At 55.9% G+C, this 24119-nt stretch overlaps 7 protein-coding genes across 7 annotated transcripts; 4 read left to right on the top strand and 3 right to left on the bottom strand.

Moving 5' to 3' along the window:
- Positions 1-1758: 1758 nt before the first annotated feature.
- On the bottom strand, positions 1759-3198 carry IUM83_04056 (uncharacterized protein; the record flags this gene model as incomplete). The annotated part of the gene is made up of 1 exon (XM_067928097.1): positions 1759-3198. The coding sequence occupies one exon, from the start codon at positions 3196-3198 to the stop codon at positions 1759-1761; it is 1440 nt and encodes a 479-aa protein (XP_067793776.1).
- Positions 3199-5447: 2249 nt separating this feature from the next.
- On the top strand, positions 5448-6364 carry IUM83_04055 (uncharacterized protein; the record flags this gene model as incomplete). The annotated part of the gene is made up of 2 exons (XM_067928096.1): positions 5448-5475; positions 5550-6364. The coding sequence occupies 2 exons, from the start codon at positions 5448-5450 to the stop codon at positions 6362-6364; spliced, it is 843 nt and encodes a 280-aa protein (XP_067793844.1).
- A 410-nt stretch (positions 6365-6774) lies between these two features.
- On the top strand, positions 6775-10191 carry IUM83_04054 (reverse transcriptase; the record flags this gene model as incomplete). Its single annotated transcript, XM_067928095.1, has 2 exons — positions 6775-8144; positions 8220-10191. The coding sequence occupies 2 exons, from the start codon at positions 6775-6777 to the stop codon at positions 10189-10191; spliced, it is 3342 nt and encodes a 1113-aa protein (XP_067793845.1).
- A 979-nt stretch (positions 10192-11170) lies between these two features.
- Positions 11171-12607, top strand: IUM83_04053 (uncharacterized protein; the record flags this gene model as incomplete). Its single annotated transcript, XM_067928094.1, has 1 exon — positions 11171-12607. The coding sequence occupies one exon, from the start codon at positions 11171-11173 to the stop codon at positions 12605-12607; it is 1437 nt and encodes a 478-aa protein (XP_067793847.1).
- Positions 12608-14387: 1780 nt separating this feature from the next.
- Positions 14388-15683, bottom strand: IUM83_04052 (uncharacterized protein; the record flags this gene model as incomplete). The annotated part of the gene is made up of 1 exon (XM_067928093.1): positions 14388-15683. The coding sequence occupies one exon, from the start codon at positions 15681-15683 to the stop codon at positions 14388-14390; it is 1296 nt and encodes a 431-aa protein (XP_067793848.1).
- Positions 15684-17257: 1574 nt separating this feature from the next.
- Positions 17258-21331, bottom strand: IUM83_04051 (Cold shock domain-containing protein E1; the record flags this gene model as incomplete). Its single annotated transcript, XM_067928092.1, has 2 exons — positions 17258-18176; positions 18639-21331. 2 exons carry the CDS (start codon positions 21329-21331, stop codon positions 17258-17260), a joined length of 3612 nt encoding a protein of 1203 aa, XP_067793846.1.
- A 705-nt stretch (positions 21332-22036) lies between these two features.
- On the top strand, positions 22037-24019 carry IUM83_04050 (Acyl-coenzyme A oxidase; the record flags this gene model as incomplete). Its single annotated transcript, XM_067928091.1, has 1 exon — positions 22037-24019. One exon carries the CDS (start codon positions 22037-22039, stop codon positions 24017-24019), a length of 1983 nt encoding a protein of 660 aa, XP_067793777.1.
- Between the last annotated feature and the right edge of the window lie 100 nt (positions 24020-24119).

Below are 24119 nucleotides of genomic sequence, written 5' to 3'. Positions count from 1 at the left end.
AACAATGTCCTCTCCCTAAGCCGGTCCCTGGTGCGGTTGACATCAGTTGGCCCCCCGACGTCCGCGTCGGCGATGCAACGGTTCCAGCTCCTGCTCATGCACTTACCCTCCCCTCCGAGTTGGATCTCTGCACTTGTGCAGCGTAGTAGTAAGCCATGCCGACAATAGTTGGTTCGAGTGGACTTCGTTTTTAAACTTGGTCATCAGGATGGTGATATATCTACCGTGCACTAGTGAAGCGCATCAACCGAAGCGAAGTCACAAGTTGGTTACGAAAGGTATTTGAAGCCACTTATCGAGTCTGGTCTGTAGGAGTTGGCGTTAAATTTCTACCGAGTTGAAATCGATGTGTTAAGGCGTTCTTAGCGCGTCTTCGCCTAGGGGAGCCATTCAGTGCCGACATGTGCTGATTGGTTGACGGAGAAGGCTGTGGGGGCTCAACTAGTTCTGCTAGGGTGTGTGTGAGAGTGAGAGAGCCATGCTTGGAGAGTGTAGATCAGGTTCTCTAATTGAAAGGCACCAACGATGACAACATACAAAGCACACTGAACGGTCGCTGACAGCACGGTCGGTCAGATCACATATCCAGGATTTTTTTATGACGATGAGGTAACCTTATATTGAATTACACATATCCAGGATGTTGTTTGAAATGGTGCCCACTCTCTGTCTACACCAAAAGAGCGAGCTTATCTTAATAGTTCAAAGACTTAGTTGCAAGGATACTGTATTCGTTAAGCCTGGCTGGCAGCGTTCTAAAAGCTCAAGAAGTAGAGCTTACTCTGACTGAAACAACATATCAATAGTAGCCCCTCATAAGCGATGCGACTAAGGGGGAAGGATTTGTTGTGTCTGTGAAACCTGAAGAATTTGGTTTCATTCAGCCTGTTCAAACAGTGCCTGGGACCCTGGAGGAGAACCTGTTTTTCCACATCAAGGAGGTTACAACGGGACAAACATTGGCAGAGTTAAAGGAAGGAACTGAGGTCCAGTACACTGTGTTTGTCGACGAGAAGAAGAAAAAGAAGCGCGCGATAGGCATCTCCGTCGTGCTAGCGGGGACTGTCAAGAAGACAGTTCCCGAAAGCATCAAGGGCGTCGTCACGAAGCCTAGCTTTCTGCAACGCATGAACAGTGCGCCGAAAGCGCTTCGCGAAGGCAAACAATAAAACAACTACGCTAGGACGAATTCACTTGGTCATTGACGCTGATGATGATGATGTAACCAGAAACTACGTAAAATATCATTTTATTTTAGCTGATTACGTGCATTCGTATTTATATCCAGCTACGAAGTTTGATTGGTCGACTTCAATTGATCGCGATAACACCCGATAACTCTCGATGGTGTATAAGAATTTTTTGCTTACTGCTTCTTAGTAACTTGTCAGCCACTCAAAAACACTAATGCAATTATGACGGATAGTTGTGTTCTTTGTACGGGTTTTACATAAAAAAAACACAAGCGGATGCCCAATACAGTTGAGCTAGATGAATACATTTATTTGAAATCTTGAACCCACTTCATACCGAGAAGTAGGAGTTCATACCTACTGCTACGAGTTGCCCTTGCTAGAAATACCCTCACCTATTATCAGTGTACAAATCAAGTTTTGCCCTACTATTTGTTTTGCAGATATCAACCCGGAAATTGTTCGAAAGGACGCAATAATATATTTACAAAACACCACAAATACATGCTAGCACCTCAATTGGGCCACCTCAGCCAACCAGAGCTAATCACCAGCCAACTAGTACTTAGTGACGAAGGCGAGACTGAGTGGCGGACTGCTGCGTGGTCGAACCGTCCGACTGGGTGCCAGTCGTGATGCCGGTTTTGGTCGCCGGTGCCTGGGTAGTGGGGACATCCGTTGTTGGTGGGGCCGTCGTCGCAGCGGCCGCGGCCTCCGTTGTTGGGGGCGCGGTAGGAGCAGGAGCCTCAGGTGTTGCCGGAGTAGCGGGGTTCGCCGGAGTAGCGGGGTTCTCGGTAGGGGGCGAACCAGCAGAGCCCTGATCGTTCGGGCAAGGCGTCTCGTTTGTTTCTCCGCCCTGAGTGACCGGAGTGTCGTTGCCACCACCGGAGCCTTGGTTGGGCGTAGTCACAGTCCCAGTCCACTTGTTCGCGTTGTCACCGCCGTTGTTCTGCGTAGTAGTGTCTGTCGAAGGTTGGCCTCCCTGATTCCATGCATGGCTGCCTTGCTCACCCTGGCCCCACTGACCGCCCTGCTTTGAGCTATCACCAGAGCACGGCGCAGCAGCAGTGCCCTGACCCCACTGACCTTGACTGTGACCGCCCTGACCCCACTGGCCCTGGTCGCCCTGGTTCGAATTGTCACCGGAGCACGGCGTAGCAGCAGAGCCCTTGTTGCCTTGGCCCCACTGGCCCTGGCCTCCCTGGCCCCACTGGCCCCATTGGCCTTTACCTTGGCCCTGGCCGCCCTGGCCCCACTGGCCTTTACCTTGGCCCTGGCCACCCTGGCCCCACTGGCCTTTACCTTGGTCTTGGCCGCCCTGGTTGTCGCTTGGGCACGGCGTAGCAGCAGCATCGCCGCCGCCCTGGTTTCCGGTACCCGTCCAAGTCTGATCGCCGTGCTTGCCCTGGCCGGCCTGTCCCCACTGACCTTGACCCTGACCCCACTGACCTTGATGCTGACCCCACTGGCCTTGACCCTGACCCCACTGACCTTGATGTTGACCCCACTGACCTTGACCCTGACCCCACTGACCTTTACCTTGGTCTTGGCCGCCCTGGTTGTCGCTAGGGCACGGCGTTGCAGCAGCGTTGCCGCCGCCGCCGCCGCCCTGGTTTCCGGTGCCCGTCCACATCTGACCGCCCTGGCCCCACTGACCTTGCCCGCCCTGGTGCTGACCTTGGCCTTGGTTGGAATCACCTCCGTGTCCCCACGACTGACCACCCTGGTTTCCCACGTCCGTCGACGTGTGGCCGGTCTGGGTAGGCTGTTGCTGTTGTTGGTGCTGCTGCTGCGTTGTAGTGTCGGCCGTCGTGGTCGGCTGTTGCTGCTGGTGTTGCTGCTGCGTCGCAGTGTCAGTGGTAGCGCCGGTAGTCGAAGTCGAGACGCCGCCGCCAGCTCCAAGCCGGCGAACAGCGTGGCCGGTTGCGGGGACGGAGGCGTCCGCGAAGGAGCCCACAGTGAGGGACACGACAGCCAGGTACGCGACCAACTTGGTGAGGTTCATTGTCGATGGAGAGTCTGCTAGTGACAGGGGAGAATGTAGCGCGTAGCTGGAGAGCGAGGATCGATGCTTGTCGAGAGCAAAGTGAATTGAAAAGTGAGAGACTGCGCTCGGCGACAAGCTTTCGAACGGCGCGGCCGAGGGCGTATACTACTGCAATATGTCGTGCGCGGGTACTCTTTTGGCGCCCTGTTCGAGCAGCAAGAGTATCCGCACATCCGTTCGGAGGCACGGAGATGAACATCCAACAGACAGATCGGGCGGTGCTCCCATCCGATGACTCGCTGAAGCTCCAAAAACGAGGCAAACCTCAGAGTCGAGCATGGCGTAATGGCAGCGATGTCTCCACATGGCGGGATGCTTGCTACCTATCGCTGATAGGTGCTGCACCGAGAGAGCACGAAAGCATGCCTTTGCCTTGTGAACCTCGCGCGCGCGGTGAGTGAGCCCTGCTTCCTACTATGGTAGCGCCTGTGTAGCGCCTTTGCCGAGATACAAGTTTGTGATGTAGACACCTATAATACACGCTCACCGCGTCCAACATCTGAGACGGAAGCGCGTCCATCAGCTGTCGCGTTCGCAAGGCGCCCAGCGTGATTTTCAATTTTGCATTGGTGTTGTTAGTGGGGCACGTCTGCGGGTCGCTCGTGTAGAAGCTGCTGCTGTAACGTGGATTTATAATAATAGTTGATCCGACGCCTATACATAGTTCACCGTATCTTGGTTCGGTGCGTCCTGCCCAGCGCCAGTCCGGTGCAACAACTTCAAGGTATCGTCTCTGCGTCATAATCCACCGCGTGCTGGCTGGTAATCATTGGTGTGCCGGGGTTCCCGACGCCGCCTGCTGTAGACCCCGCCTGCACGAACTCTCGCAGCTACACGGGTTCCGATCACCAAGGGGTAGATAAACTCTGTCACCGGGTCAGACTTCCTCGTACATTGTAGCAGGAGGCTCTCTACCTCTCTCAGCAGTCCTCGACGAAAAGATACTTTCGCTACGAGCTCGTCGTGTGGTCATCTTCAACAAGATAGCTGTAGCACCGTCAGCTCCCGATTGCTATCTCACCCACACGAACAGAACTGGACGTCGTTACGCGCCGCACGCTTTCGCTTTGCGGCACTCACCACTTACAGACATCTTGTTAAAAGAACTGGATGGAGGTGGGATCGAAGAGGCTTTGTTGTTGTTGGATTGACACCGCACTTGCAAGGGCCTTTGCAGGGTCGCGTCTGCATCGGAATGCTCGCCAATACTTATACATGGACATGTACAGGGGAGGCAGTAGCGCAGCGCGAGATGAAGAAAACCTGGCGGCGGAGCTAGGTAAAGGTAGTGCCGGGCATGAACTGTGAGACGGACGTTGCAGTGTTAGCTTTGTCTCGAAAGCATCTATTCATCTTGTTAATGATCGCAGTCGGCGTACTAAAAGACAGGCATGCAAGCAAACCTGCCGAACCAATAACTTTCATTACATGCCTAGCACCTACAGATGCATAGTGCTTTTGAAAATGTGGCAACACAGAGAATCCCCAATATGGGTATATCATCGAGAATACCGTTCGATTGAACTAGGTCACAATATCGTGATGGCGTCGCCCCCGCCGCTTCTAAGCGTGGTCCTCGCTCTTCCTCCCGCGTTGCAGGGCCTGCCCCATGCCGTCAACCTCGTCACCAATTTGCTGTTGCCCAAGACCATTGATGCCGCGGTGTACAACGGTCTGCATCGGGTCATTCAGGCGTATGGTGTAACGGATCTAGCATCCGTTCCCAACGGACGAGCACGACAGCATCGGCAGCTTCGCCGTTCCTCAGACGTCAGGCTTCGCTGCAGCTTCTACGCAGCAGTCGCTAGTAACTACTCTTTACTCTCCCCTGTGCTCGTAGGTAACCACCACCAGCGCACGGCATTCTTTCCCTTAACCAAAATACATCAGTCTTTCTTTTGCCTTCAACCTACCAAGTTGCCCAAGACTCATCGACTTTCAGCTTATTACGTGACAATTTCGAAATTAGAGTAAAACTCTGATCGACCGAATTCAAGGCACCGGATTCTTAATTTCGGACCCGACTATTTTCGACCACTTCAACTTCAACACGGGGTATGAAAACACCTCGCCCTGCCGAAGACGAGTCGCCCAACCTCCGCCCACACCAACAACCTCGTACGGACATGGATGATCCAGCTCCTTCTAGTGCACCGGCTGCGTCGCCGCGTGGCACAACTGGTACTTCGCCACCCGTAGGGGCCGGCATGCCATCGGCTGAGGGAGTTCCGGTGGGTTCGTCTACAACCCAACCTCCAGTCTCCGAGCAGAGTGTGCTGATGCAGATGATGCAAATGATGGCCGTGCAGCAGCAGGCCATGCAGACCAGCAGCAGCAGTTCCAGGCCTTCCTGGAGCACCAGGCCCGAGTACAGAATGAGCTCTTCGAGAAGCAGGCCAAGGCCAGCCGACAGAGGAGCAAGGGCGAGCCGCCGAAGTTCAACGGCTCGGCTAAGGAGGATCTGGAGCTGTGGTTCTTCCAGATTGAAGAGCACTTCAGCAGCTACGCAGCCGAGCGAGACGGCAACGACTCGCGCTTCGTAGATTTGGTGGTGCCATACCTAGGCACGGACGTAATGTCCTGGTACCGAGAGTTCAAACAAACGCTTGGTGAACACCCACGCACCTGGTACCTGTTCAAGCAACAGCTGCGGATTCGCTTCCGGGACAGCGACTTCGAGTACAAGCTGTTGTCTCGTCTCTATGACCTGCGTGCGACGGGCACCCAGCAGGAGTATACAGCTAAGTTTATGCTGTTACTCTCCCAATCCTCGCTGGAGTTGCCTGACCTGATGAAGCGCTGGCTCTACCAGCAGAATCTACGACCGGACACTAGCACTCATATCTCCCAGAATGTGCCAACTACTCTGCGGGAGACTATTGAGCATGCCCAGCGCTTCGAGGATGCCCGGAAACCTGCCGCGGCAACGAAGAGCGCAACGGGTAACAATCGTGGTCCAAGTGCCAAGGCTGCAGCGGCATCGACCGAATTTACGAAGCCGAAATTAGCCCGCCGCCACGATCCCGAGTTTTTGAAGAACGCCATCTGCCACATCTGTGGCGTGAAGGGCCACATCGCGCCGGATTGTCCAGACAAGGGCAAGCCGCGCGCGGCAAAAAACTAAGTGGCTCGGCGGGCTGGCGCCCCGCTGAGCAACTCCCTGTAGGCGGTGGCCATACACCTGCAGGCGAGCCAGCCAACCATGTTGCTAGCGCCGCGGTCAAGTCTTCGCACTCGTTCAACTACGCGACGGACAACCCTCGACTGCCCCGCAAGCGACGTGGTGTTTATGGGTTTTTGGAGCAGACAGGCTCGATTGGTGACCGAGTCTGCTCTATTTTTCTCGACTGTGGAGCTTCTTTTAATGCTATAGCCCCACGGCTTGCTTCCCAGCTTCAACTCGCTGTTCGCGACTTCCCTATTCCATTGGAGCTTCAACTGGGCGGCAACAAGTTTATTACAATTCCTCGGCAAGTAACGACAATAACGGTTCAGATCGCTGGCTTCGGACCCTACGAGACCGAGACTTTCGTCATGGACGTCCCCGAGAAGCGCGAAGTGCTGCTCGGCATGTCGTGGTTTAGTACGGCTAATCCCGACGTCGACTGGTCCGAACGCACGGTCCGCCCTCGCTCGACTGACCTCCGTCTCGCTTTTCAGCAGTGCGTGCAACCTGCTCGAGCTCGTACGGCTGGGGGCTCGCGCCGCTCGGCTGTACACCGCGCTCCCTCGGCTACAGACCAGGGCTCCCTCAACTACATTCACCAGCACGGTTACCTGTCGGCGCGCGGAATGACTCGGTTGGTGTCGAGTCACCGGCTCAAGAAACTGCTGCGTGCCTCCGATAACGAATTCTGCTTCTTCATCACTGCGGGCGAAAATGCTGAGGAAAATGCTTCGGTTCCAGGGAAGCTGACATGGGAAAATCTCGTCGATAACCCCGTGTACCCACTTGCAATTCGCTACAAGGACTCTATTTTCCGCTCGGAGTTGCCGTCAGTACCGCCGACTCGCTTCACCGGAATGGAGGCGACAATTGAGCTCAATGACGACGTGCCAGTTCACCGCAAGCAGTACCCCCTATCTGCCGCAATGCGCGAGGCCATACGTGCGTGGACGCAGGAGATGGTCGCCGCCAAGATAATTCGCCCTTCAAACTCCCCGTACTGCGCCCCGACCTTTTGCGTTCGGAAGGCGAACGGCGAGTGGCGAATCGTGCACGACTTCAGAGGAATCAATGCCAAGATGCGAGTTCCGGCCAATCCTATCCCGCTCAAGGACGATATCTACCGTGCAATGGCTCAGGGTCGCGTTTTCTCCGCCATGGATCTACTCTGGGGATTCTACCAAGTCCGACTGCGCGAGGACTCAATTCCGTTTACAGCCTTTGCTACGCCCGATGGACTGTACGAGTACCTAGTCACGCCGATGGGCGTGTCTAGCAGTCCTTCGTGCTTCAACCGTTTGGTGCAGCACATTTTCGCCGACCAACAAGACTTCTGCCGAACGTATTTTGACGACATTTTCGTCTTCACGCCCAGCGATTCCATCGACGACCATCTCGCCGCTTTAGAGCAGGTGTTCGAGCGGTGCAAGGAGCAGCAGCTCTTTATCAAGCTGTCCAAATGCACATTTTGCGCTGAGGAAATCCCCTGTCTCGGCGATCGCATTGGCCGTGACGGCGTTCGAATGGACCCCGCTAAGACGGAGCTGATCCGCAATTGGCCCGTTCCTCAGACCAAGCACGAGCTGCAGTCTTTCCTAGGGACATGCGTTTACGTGCTTCGCTTCTGTCCTGACTTCGCTGAGCTGAGCGTGCCCCTCATCGAACTTACCAAAGGAAAGGGTCGCAGAGACCCCGTGGTGTTTGAGGAGGAACACACCAGGGTGTTCAACGAGCTGAAGTCAAGGCTGTCGTCGCCAAGCATTCTCTCACATCCTGACTTTTCTCGACCATTTCACGTTAATATGGACGCCAGTGATTTTGCTGTCGGCGGCTACTTGTTCCAGCTAGCAGAAGATGGATCCGAGAAATTTATCGCGTACGGTGGCCGCAAATTGTCCAAGGCCGAAGTTATCTACCCGACTCGCGAGAAGGAACTGCTGGCGGCACTACATGCCATGCGCTTGTGGAAGGTATACCTGCTCGACAGCCCATTTTTCATCAATACTGACCACAAGACGATCGAGAGCCTGCTCACGCAACAAACGTGCTCACAGAGACTCGCTCGCTGGTTGAACGAGCTCTCTCTGTTTCAGCCGCGCTTCCGCTGGGTGGCTGGCAACACCAACGTCGTCGCGGACACAATTTCGAGGAACCCACTCTGGTCGGACAGAACGTCACGCGCAGTGAGCCTCCAAACAGTACTCCAGGCCTTAACGACGTCGCAACCCGATGAGGAGCCCAACGCGCTACTGTATCAGCGCCTTACGCGGTCAAGTTTACCGACTCGATGTCGTCGTGGTTATCTGGAGGACCCGTACTTTGCTCCGATTCTTCGTGCGTTGGGCGAAGATAACCCACAGGATTCGCGTCAGCTCGCTAAATTTTCCCTAGAAGACGGCCTTTTGTACTTTCAGGTCAACCCCACGGCGCCGCGTCGACTGTGTATTCCAACGGACAAAGAGCTTCGCAATCAGCTTCTCTTTGAAGAACACGACGCAGTCACCCGCGGACACCCAGGACAGCACAAGACTCGACTGCTGATGGCGGCGAAATTCTTCTGGCCGCGCATGTTTGTCGATATTCAAGCCTACGTTGCATCCTGCGAACGGTGTCAGCGGAACAAGCTACCTCGCGGCAAGCGACCTGGCCATTTGCACACTTTGGATATTCCGGATAGAAGGTGGAGCGACATCAGTATGGATTTTCTCGTTCAACTACCAGAGACCCAGCACACTCACTTCGACTCTATCCTCGTCATCGTGGACAGATTGACGAAGCGCGCGCATTTTCTTCCAACCCGCACGGACGCGACGGCCAAGGACATCGCTCAACTGTTTTGCTCGTCCTATCAAAAGCTACATGGTCTCCCGCGGACGATTGTCAGCGATCGTGATGTGAAATTTACTTCGAAGCTATGGTCTGGCATCATGCAGCTCCAGGATACTCAGCTTCGGCTCAGTTCAGCTTTCCAGCCTGCCACGGACGGCCAGTCGGAGGTGACGAACAAGTTTGTTTTGGAATTTTTACGACATTTCATCGGGCCTCATCAGACTGACTGGGACCACTACGTGCACTTCGCTGAATTTGCTTACAACTCGCGTCCACATGCATCGATCGGCATGTCCCCATTCGAAGCGGACCTCGGTTATCAGCCCCGGTCCGTGCTCGACCTCACCATTCCCCAGCAGAATGTGCTTCCTGCTGCTGTATCATTCGTCGACCACCAGCGTTCGCTCCTACTCGAAGCCCAGGACGCGATGGCAAGAGCTCAGCAGCGTATGAGTACCGCATTTGATCGCAATCGGCGTCATCAGAGCTTCGCTGTGGGTGACAAAGTCCTACTCGACAGCCAGAACCTCGATCTGGCGCACATCGGCGCTTCAGGCCGACGAAAGCTGGCATCACGATTCCTCGGACCCTACACAGTGGAGGCAGTGGCAGGTCCCTCGCGATATCGGCTCACGCTACCTCCAGGATTACGTCTTTTTCCTGAATTTCACGTTTCCCTCTTGAAGCCCTACGTCCACGACGACGACCCAAGTCGTGTTAATCGAGTTCCTCGCGTCATTGTCGCCGACGGAAGCGAGGGCTTGCTCGTCCGATCCATTACGGGGCATCGCCGCCGCAAGGGTGCCCAGCAGTATCGTGTTTGCTGGATGGACTCAGGCATCAAACCCTCTTGGGAACCGCTCTCCAATCTCAATCAAGTTCGTGGTCTTATTCGCGAATATCTTTCGAGCTTGCCGTCCACGAGGACAACAGCTCGTCTACAGGAGGGACTGTAACGGATCTAGCATCCGTTCCCAACGGACGAGCACGACAGCATCGGCAGCTTCGCCGTTCCTCAGACGTCAGGCTTCGCTGCAGCTTCTACGCAGCAGTCGCTAGTAACTACTCTTTACTCTCCCCTGTGCTCGTAGGTAACCACCACCAGCGCACGGCATTCTTTCCCTTAACCAAAATACATCAGTCTTTCTTTTGCCTTCAACCTACCAAGTTGCCCAAGACTCATCGACTTTCAGCTTATTACGTGACATATGGAGGCTTCCGTTGGTGGACCGGATTGGTGACAACCGGAGCTGCGCGTCTGGATATTCTGCAGTGGATGCACGCGAACCACCGACAACACTTCTACTATTCGCCGTACGTGTTCCTCACTGCAGCCACGTCGACGTTCTCCAGTGGCTGGGCGAAGTCTACCAGGGGATGTTCGGATTTCACCGAATAAGGATTCTCCTGGCAGTCGCTAAGCAGTCGTGACCGCATTCCTGCGACGTAGAGTGGAGTCAGATGAGCGGTTGAGTTTTTATTTCGTAATTGCTGTAAATAAGGTCTTTGTGGATATGGTTGAGAGTCTTCTCCCCGGAGCCCAAGATATGGCGCGCTCCTTTGATATTGCTGTGGAGGCATCCCGCCTTGTGGAGACATCGCTGCCATTACGCCATGCTCGACTCTGAGGTTTGCCTCGTTTTTGGAGCTTCAGCGAGTCATCGGATGGGAGCACCGCCCGATCTGTCTGTTGGATGTTCATCTCCGTGCCTCCGAACGGATGTGCGGATACTCTTGCTGCTCGAACAGGGCGCCAAAAGAGTACCCGCGCACGACATATTGCAGTAGTATACGCCCTCGGCCGCGCCGTTCGAAAGCTTGTCGCCGAGCGCAGTCTCTCACTTTTCAATTCACTTTGCTCTCGACAAGCATCGATCCTCGCTCTCCAGCTACGCGCTACATTCTCCCCTGTCACTAGCAGACTCTCCATCGACAATGAACCTCACCAAGTTGGTCGCGTACCTGGCTGTCGTGTCCCTCACTGCGGGCTCCTTCGCGGACGCCTCCGTCCCCGCAACCGGCCACGCTGTTCGCCGGCTTGGAGCTGGCGGCGGCGTCTCGACTTCGACTACCGGCGCTACCACTGACACTGCGACGCAGCAGCAACACCAGCAGCAACAGCCGACCACGACAGCCGACACTACAACGCAGCAGCAGCACCAACAACAGCAGCAGCCTACCCAGACCGGGCACACGTCGACGGACGTCGGAAACCAGGGTGGTCAGTCGTGGGGACACGGAGGTGATTCCAACCAAGGCCAAGGTCAGCACCAGGGCGGGCAAGGTCAGTGGGGCCAGGGCGGTCAGATGTGGACGGGCACCGGAAACCAGGGCGGCGGCGGCGGCAACGCTGCTGCAACGCCGTGCCCTAGCGACAACCAGGGCGGCCAAGACCAAGGTAAAGGTCAGTGGGGTCAAGGTCAAGGTCAGTGGGGTCAACATCAAGGTCAGTGGGGTCAGGGTCAAGGCCAGTGGGGTCAGCATCAAGGTCAGTGGGGTCAGGGTCAAGGTCAGTGGGGACAGGCCGGCCAGGGCAAGCACGGCGATCAGACTTGGACGGGTACCGGAAACCAGGGCGGCGGCGATGCTGCTGCTACGCCGTGCCCAAGCGACAACCAGGGCGGCCAAGACCAAGGTAAAGGCCAGTGGGGCCAGGGTGGCCAGGGCCAAGGTAAAGGCCAGTGGGGCCAGGGCGGCCAGGGCCAAGGTAAAGGCCAATGGGGCCAGTGGGGCCAGGGAGGCCAGGGCCAGTGGGGCCAAGGCAACAAGGGCTCTGCTGCTACGCCGTGCTCCGGTGACAATTCGAACCAGGGCGACCAGGGCCAGTGGGGTCAGGGCGGTCACAGTCAAGGTCAGTGGGGTCAGGGCACTGCTGCTGCGCCGTGCTCTGGTGATAGCTCAAAGCAGGGCGGTCAGTGGGGCCAGGGTGAGCAAGGCAGCCATGCATGGAATCAGGGAGGCCAACCTTCGACAGACACTACTACGCAGAACAACGGCGGTGACAACGCGAACAAGTGGACTGGGACTGTGACTACGCCCAACCAAGGCTCCGGTGGTGGCAACGACACTCCGGTCACTCAGGGCGGAGAAACAAACGAGACGCCTTGCCCGAACGATCAGGGCTCTGCTGGTTCGCCCCCTACCGAGAACCCCGCTACTCCGGCGAACCCCGCTACTCCGGCAACACCTGAGGCTCCTGCTCCTACCGCGCCCCCAACAACGGAGGCCGCGGCCGCTGCGACGACGGCCCCACCAACAACGGATGTCCCCACTACCCAGGCACCGGCGACCAAAACCGGCATCACGACTGGCACCCAGTCGGACGGTTCGACCACGCAGCAGTCCGCCACTCAGTCTCGCCTTCGTCACTAAGTACTAGTTGGCTGGTGATTAGCTCTGGTTGGCTGAGGTGGCCCAATTGAGGTGCTAGCATGTATTTGTGGTGTTTTGTAAATATATTATTGCGTCCTTTCGAACAATTTCCGGGTTGATATCTGCAAAACAAATAGTAGGGCAAAACTTGATTTGTACACTGATAATAGGTGAGGGTATTTCTAGCAAGGGCAACTCGTAGCAGTAGGTATGAACTCCTACTTCTCGGTATGAAGTGGGTTCAAGATTTCAAATAAATGTATTCATCTAGCTCAACTGTATTGGGCATCCGCTTGTGTTTTTTTTATGTAAAACCCGTGCAAAGAACACAACTATCCGTCATAATTGCATTAGCGTTTTTGAGTGGCTGACAAGTTACTAAGAAGCAGTAAGCAAAAAATTCTTATACACCATCGAGAGTTATCGGGTGTTATCGCGATCAATTGAAGTCGACCAATCAAACTTCGTAGCTGGATATAAATACGAATGCACGTAATCAGCTAAAATAAAATGATATTTTACGTAGTTTCTGGTTACATCATCATCATCAGCGTCAATGACCAAGTGAATTCGTCCTAGCGTAGTTGTTTTATTGTTTGCCTTCGCGAAGCGCCTTCGGCGCACTGTTCATGCGTTGCAGAAAGCTAGGCTTCGTGACGACGCCCTTGATGCTTTCGGGAACTGTCTTCTTGACAGTCCCCGCTAGCACGACGGAGATGCCTATCGCGCGCTTCTTTTTCTTCTTCTCGTCGACAAACACAGTGTACTGGACCTCAGTTCCTTCCTTTAACTCTGCCAATGTTTGTCCCGTTGTAACCTCCTTGATGTGGAAAAACAGGTTCTCCTCCAGGGTCCCAGGCACTGTTTGAACAGGCTGAATGAAACCAAATTCTTCAGGTTTCACAGACACAACAAATCCTTCCCCCTTAGTCGCATCGCTTATGAGGGGCTACTATTGATATGTTGTTTCAGTCAGAGTAAGCTCTACTTCTTGAGCTTTTAGAACGCTGCCAGCCAGGCTTAACGAATACAGTATCCTTGCAACTAAGTCTTTGAACTATTAAGATAAGCTCGCTCTTTTGGTGTAGACAGAGAGTGGGCACCATTTCAAACAACATCCTGGATATGTGTAATTCAATATAAGGTTACCTCATCGTCATAAAAAAATCCTGGATATGTGATCTGACCGACCGCGCTGTCAGCGACCGTTCAGTGTGCTTTGTATGTTGTCATCGTTGGTGCCTTTCGATTAGAGAACCTGATCTACACTCTCCAAGCATGGCTCTCTCACTCTCACACACACCCTAGCAGAACTAGTTGAGCCCCCACAGCCTTCTCCGTCAACCAATCAGCACATGTCGGCACTGAATGGCTCCCCTAGGCGAAGACGCGCTAAGAACGCCTTAACACATCGATTTCAACTCGGTAGAATTTTAACGCCAACTCCTACAGACCAGACTCGATAAGTGGCTTCAAATACCTTTCGTAACCAACTTGTGACTTCGCTTCGGTTGATGCGCTTCACTAGTGCACGGTAGATATATCACCATCCTGACCGATGGCCGAGTTTACAAATGAAGTCCACTCGAAACAACTATCACTACCGTTACCTATTATCTGTGTACAAATCAAGTTTTGCCCTACTATTTGTTTTGCAGATATCAACCCGGAAATTGTTCGAAAGGACGAAATAATATATTTACAAAACACCACAAATACATGGTAGCACCTCAATTGGGCCACCTCAACCAACCAGAGCTAATCACCAGCCAACTAGTACTTAGTGACGAAGGCGAGACTGAGTGGCGGACTGCTGAGTGGTCGAACCGTCCGACTGGGTGCCAGTCGTGATGCCGGTTTTGGTCGCCGGTGCCTGGGTAGTGGGGACATCCGTTGTTGGTGGGGCCGTCGTCGCAGCGGCCGCGGCCTCCGTTGTTGGGGGCGCGGTAGGAGCAGGAGCCTCAGGTGTTGCCGGAGTAGCGGGGTTCTCGGTAGGGGGCGAACCAGCAGAGCCCTGATCGTTCGGGCAAGGCGTCTCGTTTGTTTCTCCGCCCTGAGTGACCGGAGTGTCGTTGCCACCACCGGAGCCTTGGTTGGGCGTAGTCACAGTCCCAGTCCACTTGTTCGCGTTGTCACCGCCGTTGTTCTGCGTAGTAGTGTCTGTCGAAGGTTGGCCTCCCTGATTCCATGCATGGCTGCCTTGCTCACCCTGGCCCCACTGACCGCCCTGCTTTGAGCTATCACCAGAGCACGGCGCAGCAGCAGTGCCCTGACCCCACTGACCTTGACTGTGACCGCCCTGACCCCACTGGCCCTGGTCGCCCTGGTTCGAATTGTCACCGGAGCACGGCGTAGCAGCAGAGCCCTTGTTGCCTTGGCCCCACTGGCCCTGGCCTCCCTGGCCCCACTGGCCCCATTGGCCTTTACCTTGGCCCTGGCCGCCCTGGCCCCACTGGCCTTTACCTTGGTCTTGGCCGCCCTGGTTGTCGCTTGGGCACGGCGTAGCAGCAGCATCGCCGCCGCCCTGGTTTCCGGTTCCCGTCCAAGTCTGATCGCCGTGCTTGCCCTGGCCGGCCTGTCCCCACTGACCTTGACCCTGACCCCACTGACCTTGACCTTGACCCCACTGACCTTTACCTTGGTCTTGGCCGCCCTGGTTGTCGCTAGGGCACGGCGTTGCAGCAGCGTTGCCGCCGCCGCCGCCGCCCTGGTTTCCGGTGCCCGTCCACATCTGACCGCCCTGGCCCCACTGACCTTGCCCGCCCTGGTGCTGACCTTGGCCTTGGTTGGAATCACCTCCGTGTCCCCACGACTGACCACCCTGGTTTCCCACGTCCGTCGACGTGTGGCCGGTCTGGGTAGGCTGTTGCTGTTGTTGGTGCTGCTGCTGCGTTGTAGTGTCGGCCGTCGTGGTCGGCTGTTGCTGCTGGTGTTGCTGCTGCGTCGCAGTGTCAGTGGTAGCGCCGGTAGTCGAAGTCGAGACGCCGCCGCCAGCTCCAAGCCGGCGAACAGCGTGGCCGGTTGCGGGGACGGAGGCGTCCGCGAAGGAGCCCACAGTGAGGGACACGACAGCCAGGTACGCGACCAACTTGGTGAGGTTCATTGTCGATGGAGAGTCTGCTAGTGACAGGGGAGAATGTAGCGCGTAGCTGGAGAGCGAGGATCGATGCTTGTCGAGAGCAAAGTGAATTGAAAAGTGAGAGACTGCGCTCGGCGACAAGCTTTCGAACGGCGCGGCCGAGGGCGTATACTACTGCAATATGTCGTGCGCGGGTACTCTTTTGGCGCCCTGTTCGAGCAGCAAGAGTATCCGCACATCCGTTCGGAGGCACGGAGATGAACATCCAACAGACAGATCGGGCGGTGCTCCCATCCGATGACTCGCTGAAGCTCCAAAAACGAGGCAAACTCAGAGTCGAGCATGGCGTAATGGCAGCGATGTCTCCGCATGGCGGGATGCTGGCTACCTATCGCTGATAGGTGCTGCACCGAGAGAGCACGAAAGCATGCCTTTGCCTTGTGAACCTCGCGCGCGCGGTGAGTGAGCCCTGCTTCCTACTATGGTAGCGCCTGTGTAGCGCCTTTGCCGAGATACAAGTTTGTGATGTAGACACCTATAATACACGCTCACCGCGTCCAACATCTGAGACGGAAGCGCGTCCATCAGCTGTCGCGTTCGCAAGGCGCCCAGCGTGATTTTCAATTTTGCATTGGTGTTGTTAGTGGGGCACGTCTGCGGGTCGCTCGTGTAGAAGCTGCTGCTGTAACGTGGATTTATAATAATAGTTGATCCGACGCCTATACATAGTTCACCGTATCTTGGTTCGGTGCGTCCTGCCCAGCGCCAGTCCGGTGCAACAACTTCAAGGTATCGTCTCTGCGTCATAATCCACCGCGTGCTGGCTGGTAATCATTGGTGTGCCGGGGTTCCCGACGCCGCCTGCTGTAGACCCCGCCTGCACGAACTCTCGCAGCTACACGGGTTCCGATCACCAAGGGGTAGATAAACTCTGTCACCGGGTCAGACTTCCTCGTACATTGTAGCAGGAGGCTCTCTACCTCTCTCAGCAGTCCTCGACGAAAAGATACTTTCGCTACGAGCTCGTCGTGTGGTCATCTTCAACAAGATAGCTGTAGCACCGTCAGCTCCCGATTGCTATCTCACCCACACGAACAGAACTGGACGTCGTTACGCGCCGCACGCTTTCGCTTTGCGGCACTCACCACTTACAGACATCTTGTTAAAAGAACTGGATGGAGGTGGGATCGAAGAGGGTTTGTTGTTGTTGGATTGACACCGCACTTGCAAGGGCCTTTGCAGGGTCGCGTCTGCATCGGAATGTTCGCCAATACTTATACATGGACATGTACAGGGGAGGCAGTAGCGCAGCGCGAGATGAAGAAAACCTGGCGGCGGAGCTAGGTAAAGGTAGTGCCGGGCATGAGCTGTGAGACGGACGTTGCAGTGTTAGCTTTGTCTCGAAAGCATCTATTCATCTCGTTAATGATCGCAGTCGGCGTACTAAAAGACAGGAATGTAAGAAAGCCTGCCGAACCAGCAGCTTTTCTTACATGGCTAGCACCTACAGATACATGGAGCCCGTGAAGAAACACACGTTGAAACGGAAGTCATGCCTCGCGCGTTTCCACTTACTCCTGGTCCTTCTCCGTGCTAGTCGTCATTGTCGTTGTGACGGTAGTGGTGGTGGTGGTTGTCGAGATAGAAGATACAGACTTCTCCGTCTTTGCCTTAGCCTCATCCGATGATAGGCTCCATCCTACGGCAAAACCCCGCGTTCCATCCGGCCCCTTCGCCATACGAGACGCCACCATAGCGTTGGCTCCAACCTGACGCATCGCCTCCTTCAATGTGGAGTTAACCGATCGCAAGCCGCGCCGATTAGCAATTGCATCGGAGTTCGGCGATGATGAAAGGCGCAGAACACTTGTGGCACGACCCAGGAAGGGCTCTACCGTGGCAGGTCCAGCACCATCCTGGTCAAGCTCTTTTCCGCTCTCCGCCTTCTCCTTCTCCTCCTCTTCAGAAGCCTTATCATCAGTCACGCTCTTGCTCGACACTTTGTTGACTGGTGTACTTGCGGACGGCGCTCTGTACGCGAACTCAACGCGATCGCCCTCGCTAAGGACATCGCCACGCAACACACTCCGCGCTGTGTAAGAGGCCTCGATCGCTTGTTCATTATCGTTGCCGTCGATGCGAATGACACCACCTAGATCCTCCGTCACTCGAACTACCACACCTTGCTTTGCATGAGACAGAATGAGACGGATATTGGCTGCGCGAAGATTTTTCGGTGTCACCTGGGGAATAAACTCCACCTCGTCACCCTCACGCAGCACCACCGTCGGGTCAGCGATGTCACGGATGTTATACAGATAGATCTGCTTACCCGGCGTTTTTTGTGCGGCTTCCCTCTTCTTGTCCATCTTTTTTGTATCATCAGAGGCAGTCGCATTTTTCGACTCGGTTTCAGTGTCGTCATTCTTGGCTTCCGCGTTTTCCTCTTCGGCTTCTTCATCATCACTGTCTCCGTCCCCGTCGGCATCGCTACCAGCGTCATCATCATCAGCGTCAATAACCAAGCGAATTCGTCCTAGCGTACTTGTTTTATTGTTTGTCTTCGTGAAGCGCCCCTTCGGCGCACTCTTCATGCGTTGCAGAAAGCTAGGCTTCGTGACGACGCCCTTGATGCTTTCGGGAACTGTCTTCTTGACAGTCCCCGCTGGCACGACGGAGATGCCTATCGCGCGCTTCTTTTTCTTCTTCTCGTCGACAAACACAGTGTACTGGACCTCAGTTCCTTCCTTTAACTCTGCCAATGTTTGTCCCGTTGTAACCTCTTTGATGTGGAAAAACAGGTTCTCCTCCAGGGTCCCAGGCACTGTTTGAACAGGCTGAATGAAACCAAATCCTTCAGGTTTCACAGACACAACAAATCCTTCCCCCTTAGCCGCATCGCTCTCAGTGGTGGCGGCTGGTTTGTTCTTGGTAGAGGCAGTCTCCACGCACGATATGGATTTACATTGGAACTGCTTGGTTCGCTTCACCAATACCAAATCAAACTTGACGCGGTCTCCGACGTGTGGGTTGTAGCGCACGTCATCCACGTCGTCTTCCTTGAACTCCACTGTTAGCTCAGGAACCGACTTGACACGTTTGTCTTCCACCGTCTTAATTGAAATCTTCTCACAGCCAACAATTCCAAGCTGACGTTGGGACCCTTCGCCACTACTTTCGTGCTTTAGTCCAAGCCAATCGCTGTATTCGTGCACAGCAGCACGCTCAAACTTGGACAGTGCGCTGGGGAACGAGATCCGGATTTCAGTCTTGTTTTCAGGCTGCTGGTCGTCCTTGTCTCCTGTGTCGCCCTCGGTCACCTTTTGTGCTTCCTCGAAAACGTCCTCGGAGATAATGAACGCTGAGTCGACCTTCTCCTTAAGCTCCGGTAGGAAGTCGATCAAGTGCTGCTTTTGCGGGGTAGTAAACGTAATCTTGCCATGCACAAACTTCTGCAACTGCTTCATCTTGTCTCCACGGCCACCGCGGTTTGACTGGTGTCCTCTCCGCGAGCTAGGCACCGCTACGATCTTTCCCTCCAGACCTTCAGCAGCAACGTCTTCCCATTTAATAGTTCCCCGAGGCAAAATTTGCAATCGCGTTGCGCGAATGTGGTCGGACTTGGTATCCACAAGAATATCAAACGCAACCTCTGTGCCACTGTTGAAGCTCCGACTCGTGCCCATAACATCCGAAAAGCGGAAGTACGCATCGCCCGAGCGTTCTGCGCACTTGATGAATCCAAAGTCTTCCTTCATCGCGTTAATCACACCAGTCTCGCGGTTCTTCGGGTTCAGTTGCACAACACGAACCTTCACCGCCTTCACCTTGCCAGTGCGCTTGTCCAGCACTTCGTCAAATGCGACCTTGTCATCGATGTGGGGAACGTAGCTCATGTCCTCTGTGTCACACAGACGGAAAGAAACCTTTTGTTTCTTAGCCTTGCCATCTTTACCCTTCTTTTTCTTAGAAGGTTTTCCTTCATCTTCTGTCGTTGTCTCGGTCGCAGCATCTTTTGTTTCGCCGGACTTCTCCGCACCACTCGGCTCGACGGAGGCGACAGTAATCGAGCCAATGATCTCAGGGCCATTTCGGGGTTCCTTCGGCAGCTTCGACACAAGACCCTCGATGTCAGCACGGAGGAGTTCCTCAAAAGAAACAGAGCCTGGGGGAAGCTTCTGCACGCGGAGCGCGGTCAAACGAGGGCGTGACCGAGACGAATCGTCCTCCTGGTCCTCGTACACAAAGAAAGACACCTCGTCACCCTCGCGGATATTCGGTCCCTTACCTTGCCGGCCACGACGGGACTTGTCGGTGGCTTCGGTCTGTTCACCGTCCTTGTCGTCGCTCTTGTCACCCGCTTCTGGTTCACGAATCTCATGGAAAGGGAAGTAAACGTCCACCGGGCGGTCGCAGCACTTAATGAAGCCGCCACCGTTCTTGACGCGGTCCACCACGCCAGTTTCGCGCGACATCGTCTCCAGCTTGGCCTCGATCTCCTTCTCCAGCTTCTCTCGGGCAGACACGATAATCGTGATGTCCACGGCCCGCTTCGCTCCAGTCTTGCGGTGCTTGGCGATTCGGAAGCGCACTTCGTCGCCGAAGTGCGGGATCGGGTTCTTCTTGGGCCGGCCGCCCTGCTCGTGGTCGTCGCCCTCGGTCTTGGGTTCAAGGACCGCGACGCTGTCGCTGGTGAAGCGCACGAACTCGCGCCTGGCCAGCGTCTTCTTGGGCGCCGCGTCGGCCTCCTGCTCTCCCTGTGCATCAGCAGCAGCTGCTGCTGCTGCTGTCTCCTGGGCCTCCTGCCCCTCCGCGTCCTGGGGTTTCTTCACCTCAATGAGCCCGTGCTCCTCTCGCTGGTGGCGGTCGTCGTCCCGGCTGTTGAAGAACCCGCGGCCTCCGCCGTGGCCGCCGCGCGGCAGGCTCTTGGTCACGACGCCGTCGACGAGCTCGTCCGAGAGCTGCTCCACCTGGATGGATCCCTTGGGCAGCGCCACCAGCTGGCAGGCCATCTCCTTGTCCGAGCGCTGGTTGTACTTGACGCGGAACTCCACCTCGTCCTGCAGCTGCACGTCCACGGGCGCCTCCGAGATGTGGAAGAACAGGTCGCCGTCGCGCTCCAGGCCGCTCACGAAGCCGAAGTTCTCCTTGAGCGCCACCACGAAGCCCTGCTCCACGGGCAGCTCGCGCGCGCCGCCGCGGCGGTCGGCGCTGTGGCCCCAGCGCGCGGCGTCGGCGCGCCCGCCGCCCTCGTAGCGGCCGCCGCGGTCGTCGCGCTCGTAGCGGCCTCCCCCGCGGTCGTAGCGGTCGTAGTCGCGCTCGAAGCGGCCGCGCTCGAAGTCCCTCTCGCGGTCGAAGCGGCCGCGCTCGAAGCGTCCTCCTCCGCCGTAGTCGCGCTCGCGCTCGAAGCGTCCGCCGTTGTCCCTGTCCCTGTCGAAGCGTCCACCGCCTCCTCCTCCGTCGCGCTGGAAGCGGCCGCCGCTGTTGCTGCGCTCGAAGCGGCCGCCTCCGCCCCGCGCGTCCTGCGAGCGAGGAGCGGGCGCTGCGGCGGGCGACGCGGGCGCCGGCGGGGGCGTGGGCGTGGGCAGAGGCGACGAGTCCTCGTCTTCGGCGGCCCAGTCGCCAGGCTGCGGGGAGCGGAACATGCTGCCTTCCTTGCTGCTGGTGCGCTCCTTGGCTCTCGTTTGGGCTGACGTGGGTGGAGCCCAGCGGTTCGTAGTACTCGAACGAACCTGATATTTCGGACTGTAGCTACTACTATCGATGGTAGTAAACAAGACGTGGAACGAATACTATAGTAATAGGAATCGTACAATATATTGTATCCATACATGTACTGCACCAGCTCCGAAAAGCAAGGGTTTGACCTCGTAAAAGAATCGCTTACATGTAAATGTGGCCTTGGAGGTATACAAAAGTAGCCAAAATGAGCTGTCCAGGATGGACACCTCGTTTTGGAATCGACAATTTCGCTGAAAACGTATTGTACTAATATCGAAGTTGTCATGAACTATCTGTTCCTTAATATATCGCAGGCAAACTAGGCAAATACTATAATACATGATTCTAAATTACTACGAGTCCATGAAAAAACAGGTTCGCTCATTATTTACGTGATCGATCTTCCGAGAGTGACATAAATAATCAGGGCCTCGGATTCAAAACATTAATATCCTTCAAAACTGAATATGTGTCGAAACCTAATCGTGCACACGAAATGACTCCCCAAGAAACTTGTGCTGTCGACGTCATCGTCGACGTCGACAGTTTTGTCAGTACCTTGTTCAACATGACGGCTTTCGGCCGATTACGCGCAGTCACTCGCCAATTCGCCGCCTAATAGCACAGTCATGGCCGTGGAGCTCAAGGACCTTGCGCCTCTGCTGCTCAAGAAGGAGCGCGCCAATGGGGACGTCGACCCGACGGTGCTCACCCACGTCCTGCGTGACGGCAAGGCCGCCAACGACCGCCGCAAGGAGCTGGTCCAGGTGATCGAGCGCCACCCGGTGCTGTCGGACCGCGACATGATGTTCCGCAACCACACGCAGCGCTACGAGTTCGGCCTGAAGAAGGCCTTCCACTACGTCAAGCTGCTGCAGGAGGGCGGCTACACGGACCCCGTGGACCAGCAGACCCTGTACAAAGCGCTAGCGGAGCCACTGGGCTTCGACGTGCACCGGGCCATGTTCATCCCGACGCTGGAGAACCAGGGCGACGACGAGCAGCGCGCCAAGTGGCTGCCGCTCGCCAAGAGCTACAAGATCCTAGGCGCCTACGCGCAGACGGAGCTGGGCCACGGCTCCAACGTGCAGGGCATCGAGACCGTCGCCACGTACGACAAGGCCATGCAGGAGTTCGTCATCGACTCGCCCACGCTCACGAGCCGCAAGTGGTGGCCCGGCGGCCTGGGCAAGACGGCCAACCACGCCATCGTGCACGCGCGGCTGTTCCTGGACGGCAAGGACGTGGGTGTGCAGGCGTTCCTGGTGCAGCTGCGATCGCTGGAGGACCACCAGCCCCTGCCAGGAATCGAGGTCGGCGACATCGGCCCCAAGGTCGGGTTCAATGGCGTGGACAACGGCTACTGCGCGTTCCACAAGGTCCGTGTACCCAGGGAGAACATGATGATGCGGTACGCCAAGGTGCTGCGGGATGGGACGTTCGTGAAGCCCAAGAGTGACAAGCTGGTGTACCTGACTATGGTGCAGGTGCGAGCGTACATGATCAAGACTGCAGGTCTACAGCTGGGGGCTGCTAGCACTATTTGCACGCGGTTTAGCGCTGCGAGGGTCCAGGGGCGTACCCCGGACAACAAGGGCGAGTTCCAGGTGCTGGACTACCAGAACCAGCAGCACAAGCTGTTCCCACTTATCGCAATCTCGTACGCCGCGCACTTTGCTGGCACCACTCTCGTGGAGATGCACGACTCCGCGGTCGATGTCATCAAGCGCGGTGGATCTTCTTTTGGAGCCAAACTGGCTGAGCTCCATGCGGTGTCTTCCGGCCTTAAGGCCTGGCTTGCGAAGAGGGTGAGCGACGGTGTTGAGACGTGCCGTCGTTTGTGTGGAGGTCACGGTTTCACCCAGTCGAGCAATTTGGCACACTTGTTTGCTGAAATCGTTGGTGCGAACACGTACGAAGGTACTTTCGACGTGCTGGTGCAGCAGCATGCGCGCTTTCTGCTCAAGACGCTTGGCTCGCTCCCGGCAAACGAGGACTCCACCAAGTTCTTGAATCGGGTAAAGCACTACAATGACACCACGCTACGCTGCAAGGCTCAGACCCCCGAGGATTTCAGCAAGCTGGACCTGCTGCTGGAAGCCTTCCAAACCCGAGCAGCCCGCATCACACTCGCGCTGGCTAGCCAGATGAAGGCCACCAAAAACGATGGCAATACCTGCATGGTGCTGATGACCCGCGCGTCGACAGCCCATGCGGAGCTCATTCTACTGGAAGCATTCATCCGTGGAGTGAAAAGCCTGCCCTCTGGTCCTGAAAAGCAGTCGGTAACTCAGCTCTGCTCGCTCTTTGGTGTCTGGTTAATTACCAACTCGCTGGGAGATTTCCGTCAGTACGACTACATCTCCACCCGCCAGGCGGACCTCGTACGCGAACAGGTCGTGCGCATATTGCCGATCATCCGAAAGAACTGCGTGCTGTTGACGGATGCATGGGACTTCAGCGACTTCGAGCTAAACTCCACTATCGGTCGTTACGATGGTGACATCTACCGCGCTTTGGTGAAACGCGCGGCGGATGAGCCGCTAAACAAGACGCAGGTTCCTGAAGGCTACGAGCAGTACTTGAAGCCACTGATCCAGTCGGATCTGTAGGTACTGAGCGAAACACTGGAACGCGGAGCATTCCTCGGAAAGCTTTATTTTCTTACAATGCTAACACTGTTCATCATGGCAAGTGACTTCTCGTTATTGT

The sequence above is a fragment of the Phytophthora cinnamomi genome, assembly GCF_018691715.1.
Source record: "Phytophthora cinnamomi strain GKB4 chromosome Unknown Contig27, whole genome shotgun sequence".
NCBI classification, from domain to species: Eukaryota; Oomycota; class Peronosporomycetes; order Peronosporales; family Peronosporaceae; genus Phytophthora; species Phytophthora cinnamomi.
The sequence above is the reverse complement of the archived record's forward strand: the minus strand, read 5'-3'. Positions and strand labels throughout refer to the sequence as shown.